A 6,680-nucleotide genomic window follows, 5' to 3' on the forward strand; every position below is an offset into this window, starting at 1 on the left:
AAAAAAAAAGGCAGACTGCCCTTGTTGATCTACCTAAAACATCAACATAAGTTTCCAACTCCCCTTTTTCACTTTTACTTTAAATCCATTTGATTACTTCAACATGCAACAACTTCATTAGCATATCATCTTGACCCAAAAAATATTTTCACTTTAGAGGGAATCCAATTTGGCCTCTTGGGTTTCTTCCTAAATTTCCATTTTCTATCATTTCTAATCTATAACTAATGATTAGTTAACAAAACATAAGTAAATTAACCTATACTAAAAATAAAAACCATTTTGACTGATCTTTGCAATTCCAGTTACATACGACCTTTCACTTTATCTAATTTTGCCTGTAAGAAAATAATAATATGTGAACAATTTTAGTTACTAATTTAACTGTCAATTATTGCTAATTTTATTCATTTTACTTTAAAAAAGAATACAGTATGAGATGAAGGCAAAATTTGCTTACTGGGATCAATTTTCTTGGGAAAAAAAACTGAAAATTACAGATTGAAATGTAAAGGAAAATGTTAGTGTACAGCATTAGATGGTAGGGAATTGCTTTAAAGACGGACAAAATGATAGCAAAAGTGGCCAGGTCATTCCTATCAACCATCTATAAATCTGCTTTAATGTGTTGCCCGCAATTCACTGCAGCCCACGCCTCCTTCTCCCCATTGGTTTTTGTTACCATTTTAACTATTAATAAACGCCTACAAGGAGGGAATCTAATTGAAGAACAAGAGAGGAAAGGAGGAACCAGTAAATGAAAATCGGTTCAGGAAGAAAATAATCAAAAGTAATAACGAGGTTTACTGTCTTTGCCTTTCGGTTCTTGCTCTTCCCCAAAGGTTAGTAGTGTGTTTGATATATAGCCTTGGAAGCAGAAAAATGGCGACATTTGCAGGGACTCAACAGAAATGCATGGCATGCGACAAAACTGTCTACTTGGTTGATAAGCTGACAGCAGATAACCGGGTTTTCCACAAGGCTTGCTTCAGATGCCACCATTGCAAGGGTACTCTCAAGGTAACTTTATCATCCACAATTTCAATATTTCTGGGGACTTTGAAAGCTACATTTTAATCAAGTTCCATTGTCTGCATGGCAAGATAACACGTAATCTTAGTTGCTATGAAAATGTAAATGGTTCTTCTTCTCCTTCTTCTTCTTCTTCCTCAAAGTGATGAACTACAGCAAGTCTTGTAGATGCCATAAGGATTTTGAGGGAAAACAATGAAGAAACTCTTCTAGATATGTAATGATGAGGTAGGAGAGATTGTTTTACAAGGAAATTAAAAGGTAAATTTACAGAGTAGGTGAGGAAGATAATGCAAAGGTTTATTATGGTAAGATCCAAATGGAAATATCCCATCCATGCCCTATTTCTGAAGATAACGTTTTTTTTAAAAAAAACTTTTGCAGCTTAGCAACTACAACTCTTTCGAAGGAGTGCTATACTGCAGGCCTCACTATGATCAACTCTTCAAGAGAACTGGCAGTCTGGACAAGAGTTTTGAAGGTAAAAAATAAATGTGAATTTCTGTTTAACCACCATTTATTACTATATCACTCTATTAAACGGTCTGCTATCATTTCCTTCCTCAATAAATTCTTTCAGGAACACCAAAGATTGTCAAACCTGAAAAACATATAGAAAATGAGGTAATTCTTGGAAACTATTGACACCACATTAGCCATATATATATATATATATATCAACCACTTTCTGATTTTTTTTTCCCCAAGTTTACCATAAATCTTGCCATTGATTGGTATTGAATTGGATCCAACAGAATGCACAGAAAGTCGTGAACTTGTTCGGTGGCACCAGAGAAAAATGTGTAGGATGCAATAAGACTGTCTATCCAATTGAGAAGGTAAGAACCATTAATTTTTTGGATTGGACAATGTATGCCAATTTGTGTATAATTGAGCCCAAAAAAAAAAAAAGGAAAAGAAATTTGAGTATGATTCATGTTCCTCAAGGTTACGGTGAATGGGACACCACACCACAAGAGCTGCTTCAAGTGCACCCATGGAGGTTGTACCATTAGTCCATCAAACTACATTGCGCATGAAGGAAAACTCTACTGTAAACATCACCACATCCAACTCTTCAAGGAGAAAGGAAACTACAGCCAGCTGGAGAGTGACCGCGAGAAAACCCCAATGAATGAGAACCTTACGTCCATGGAAATTGCTGCTGAATCATAGTTTTACTGCCGGAATTCAACTCCCTCTTATTTCCATTACTCTTATGCCTCTCCGACCATCCATGTCGTTGCTGTGTCCGTTTCTCCTATGGGTTTTTGTTTTCTTTTTTTTTTTCTTCTTTCCTACTACTAGTTCACAACCTCCCTTGCAAGATGGAGATTTTCATAATGTGCCATTGGGTTATTTTCCTAAGTGGAGTGAGCTTTCGAAAATAAGAAATAGTCATATGGTTTGTTTCGGCATTTGCTTGAGAGTAAAGAAAAGATTTATGTGGCTCGAAACTTGGTATGTGCCTCTCTCTTCCTTTGCTGGTTTTTAACTACTGCTAAATGAAAATCATGACTATTGTCTTTGACCAAACCCCGGATGTCGCTGCTGGCAGTGAAATCTTTCGCTTGTGAAAAGTCATATTAATCCATCACGACTATTTCAACAATGAAGATCACAAAGGCAAGTAATAAAAACAAAGAAACAAAAAAATGGAAAAGAAGGTGGACATCATCATAAAAGCAACTATAATTGCTTACAAAGTGAGGACTCCGGAAATGATTACTACAAGGCAACAAACCAATTAAGAAACACTTGTTATCCAAAAGAGATACTGATAAGATATATTAAAAAAGGTAACGCAAATGTTAACTAGATTAATTGAATAAGTATCATGAAATCTGATAACATGTTCACAGCTTTGCACTGTGTTTTTATTAAAATTAATCCGACCCATTGATGCTTTGAAAAAGAAATCCTCATTAAGTATTTAATTCGATGTATATCACAGTTATAGACCCATAAGAGTGTGGGCCCTGATGAGAGTATTGGAGTGCCATTTCAGCGGCGGACCTTCTTGATTTTTTCCAAGGAGGGAGTGTACACTCATTTGTTAATTCGGCTTCTTTGCCACAATATGGTCTTAAAGGCAATCAACAAATCACTGTACATAATGTAAGCAACAGATTAATTACAGAGATGCATGGTATGGTATGGTATGGTATGGGGAGAAGGGAGAATGCTGCTCTCCACTCTCTGATGAGAACACCCTTTTACATCATTAATAACTACAAATAAATTAATCTTTGACAAGTCATGGACTTCCTCAGCCGCACAGGCACAGATGTTGAAATTCCCCCTATGAAGAACAAATTTTCGTTATCTTTCCCCTCCCAATGCAGCGCTGAAACGGAACCTTTGTTTTGCAACCTCTCCTAAGATACCCATTGATGGGGCTGTTCTTCTATACAAGGCACCACAAGTATCAGCTGAAACCAAGGTTGGAAAATGAACATGAATAATATCAGCTTCCACTTAAAGAGTCAGTTCTGGTTCTTTCCTTTAATATCTGAGCAGCAAGTATCAGTAGATCCACCATCTCAAACCCTGCAGCGGAAACTGAATCTATTTTCTCACTCCTCGAATCCTCAAAAATATTACCCGCCTCACTGCCCATATTTTCTCGAATTAATTCACCATCTCCCTCAGCTGACCAACTAACCGGCAGGAAGCTGCCTAGGGCAGTCTTCACAAGTTTTGCCTCTGTAACAATCTCATCAAGAGCTTCTGATGAACTACTATCTGCACCTTCAGAAGTAATTGACTCCGTTACCTAAAAACCAGAATACAACTAAGTCTTGGGTCATTTGTTTCAAACAAGAAATACAAAAGATACTACTAACACAACTTAGCTTCCCATGGGAAAATTGCATAAGAAATTTCATAATGACAGAACATAATAGTGAGAATACATTATATTACTTTAACAGTATGATAATAATAACAATTAAATATTTATATCTTAAACTCACTAAAACCTCAACAAATTTTTCATAAATCACTAATCAAACCCAAGCATCTAAAACATTCTAGAACATCACACAACCACACCTAAGTCTGAAGCAAAAACAGCCAATCCAACACCTTGGAAGATTACCTTAAGAAGCGAAAGACGCAGTCTACGAACTGTTGAAGTCAGGTGATCCATACTCTCCATACTCTCCTTAAGTGTAGCATTTTCAATCCTCATCCTGGGAAAAAGGAGAGGTAATAACATAATGCACAAAGGAATTATTTTCTACTGAAAGGTTGGTATAGAGAACAAAGGACATCTCACATGCATAAGAACCATCTATCTACAGTCAGGTATTACAGGCCATGCAATTAAAATATAGACAGCATATTTAGATACCTAGCAAAATCCATGCTACTTGGCTGAGCTTCAGCTTCACTTTCCCTTGCATCTATTGCACCAACCCAGCGTCTAAGATATGTTTTCTTTAGCAGATTTCTTAGCCTTCCATCTCTTTCATAAGTAATAATTCTTCTGTTTGCAGCTTCAGCCAAAACATTGCCTTGTTTCATCTCATTACTGATTTTCCTGTGATAGGTGTGTAACCTTCTAATTAGCCGAATACACAATTTAGACACCATAAGCAAGTCAACGATCATTAGAAGCATAGATGCACATAATGCAAACAATCAGGAAACAGAGATAAAAAAACAAGGGGGTGCAAAGTTAAGACCTTCAAATATATGATTAAAGAAGGCACAAGAAGAGGAATTTGGCCATATTTCTCCATTCTTTGGAATAATAATTTGTATAAAATAAAAAAACATGGCAATCCATTCCTTATCTAGAACATTCTTTGACTCGAGATAAGCCATATAATGACATACTATATAGGTTCCAACTTGGAGCTATTCACAAGAACATAAAAAATATATAAATAATACTAATAAAAAAAAAACTTAACAAAATAGTGTCATGACACAGAGGAAATCTTACTCTTGCAGTAACTGATACTTCCGTTTTAACTGTGCCAACTCCAAGAGAGCCTTCACCTTTTCATTTGTAACCTGAGTAGACCAACAAAGTTCTTAGAACTTCATTATGTTTTATCAAAGGATACCATTCTACTAAAAATAGAAGCCATTCAACAAAATAGTAAGGACAGCATACATCATGTAAACAATAGTAAATCAAACTACAAATCAATGTTGGAGGTCTGGACAAAAGAAGGAGACTTGCTCTTCTTGTTCCCAACCAACAAGGAATAGTAACACAATGCTTGAAGTCTTCGACAGATAGTGTCACTTGAAACTTATCAAGTTTAAAATTTAAAAAGCAAAAGGGTTTCTGAGACTCGACCTAAGCAAAGTAGACCTCAAATACATAAATGTAGTCTAAGGCCTCAAAGCATGAACCAACAGTTATGGATAGTAACTGACATGAAGGCAAAATGATCATCAATTTATGTGCTGCAACAAATAGTCAATAAAAATAAAATGTGCATCCGTCTCGAGTTAAGCCAAGAAAGTTACTTGAAGCAAATTTCTCTGAAGCTCCTCTATTTTTTTCTGAAGAGCTGCATGAACATTTCTCTCCAGTAAATGTCTCTCTTCCTGCTGTGATAAAAGCAGCAGCGCAGCCACCTGCCAAAAGAACCCAAGGCTGAGAAAACAAAATGTATAAATTAACAGAAACCAGACAATAACAAGACATAACAAATGTTCAAAACCTTTTCTTGTAATGCCTGTGCAAGGGCTTCTGAGGTATCACCTTTTCTCTCAGCAATATTTAAGTCCACCATATCCCTCTACAAAAGATAAGGGAGATAAATAGAAATTACAGCTTGAAACTACATGGTAGAAGGGCAGTAATCAATACTACAGCCAACTTGCTAAAATCCAAATGTGTCCCTAACATGAATACTTACAAATATGTACAATTTTTTATCAGCCAAAGTTTTCACATTGAAATGACATGGATTTGAACATAGCAGGTTGATCTAACCCTTTTCATAACTTCAGTAAGACAAAGTTCCTTTTGCTTCAAATATCTTTTATCAAATTAGTCTAGCACTTGCTATTCCAGAAAAATAGATCTTTCAAATTAAAAGCTTTAGCATCAAAAGACAACAGAGCCAATAGTCAAAACTGAACACCAAAATAAAAAAAAAATAAAAAAAAGATCCAAAAATACTTCCATTTCTTTCAGCTTTACATAACTCATTTTAGAACAACAGGATTTACCCAACCAAGGATACTTCTCTAATAAAACTTCTATATGCAAAGCCATCAGCAGAAAAGACGGCACTAGATTTTGACATAAATGAGAGAAAGAGAGAGAGAACAAACAAGCAATTGTGCCACATTAGCCTCTAAGTAACAAACCTCAGATACAGACTCAGCTTCAGCATCAGCACTCATATATACATCTCCACACTCACATTCACCTGGTTTGAGATGACTCTGCACATTTTGCCCTTTGGCATCAAATTGCCTAAATTTTTCTTCTACTACATCAACAAATCTTTTGATATGTGATCTTTCCATATCAAGTAACTTCATGATTTCAGTTCTATGCTGAGAATGGTAATGCCGTAATTCTGTGACCCTATTCACAATCATTTTGTCTGAAGAGATCTGCATACAAATCAAAAGGTCAAGGATTTAGCCAAAGAAAAAGATTATAAAAAGAA

At 35.8% G+C, this 6,680-nt stretch overlaps 2 protein-coding genes across 4 annotated transcripts in view; one reads left to right on the forward strand and one right to left on the reverse strand.

The window, feature by feature from the left end:
- Positions 1-622: 622 nt before the first annotated feature.
- On the forward strand, positions 623-2,489 carry WLIM1 (GATA type zinc finger transcription factor family protein). The gene is made up of 5 exons (XM_021422507.1): positions 623-1,020; positions 1,417-1,513; positions 1,613-1,656; positions 1,788-1,871; positions 1,981-2,489. The coding sequence occupies exons 1-5, from the start codon at positions 883-885 to the stop codon at positions 2,206-2,208; spliced, it is 591 nt and encodes a 196-aa protein (XP_021278182.1). The 5' UTR covers positions 623-882; the 3' UTR covers positions 2,209-2,489.
- Positions 2,490-3,124: 635 nt separating this feature from the next.
- The window catches only part of MEE13 (myosin heavy chain-like protein), a 6,660-nt gene continuing 3,104 nt past the window's right edge, over positions 3,125-6,680 (reverse strand). For all 3 annotated transcript variants that reach the window (XM_021422106.2, XM_021422037.1, XM_021422184.2), the window contains exons 11-17: positions 6,373-6,624; positions 5,718-5,795; positions 5,521-5,631; positions 4,985-5,055; positions 4,388-4,576; positions 4,133-4,226; positions 3,125-3,808 (exon numbers count right to left, since the gene is read on the reverse strand). In XM_021422106.2, coding sequence (XP_021277781.1) covers positions 3,500-3,808; positions 4,133-4,226; positions 4,388-4,576; positions 4,985-5,055; positions 5,521-5,631; positions 5,718-5,795; positions 6,373-6,624 — 1,104 coding nt within the window. In that variant the 3' untranslated portion in view covers positions 3,125-3,499. The remainder of the gene's footprint in view (positions 3,809-4,132; positions 4,227-4,387; positions 4,577-4,984; positions 5,056-5,520; positions 5,632-5,717; positions 5,796-6,372; positions 6,625-6,680) is intronic.

This window comes from Theobroma umbraticum, unplaced genomic scaffold (genome assembly GCF_002168275.2).
Source record: "Theobroma umbraticum cultivar Fairchild unplaced genomic scaffold, ASM216827v3 scaffold_30.0, whole genome shotgun sequence".
Classification (NCBI taxonomy): domain Eukaryota; kingdom Viridiplantae; phylum Streptophyta; class Magnoliopsida; order Malvales; family Malvaceae; genus Theobroma; species Theobroma umbraticum.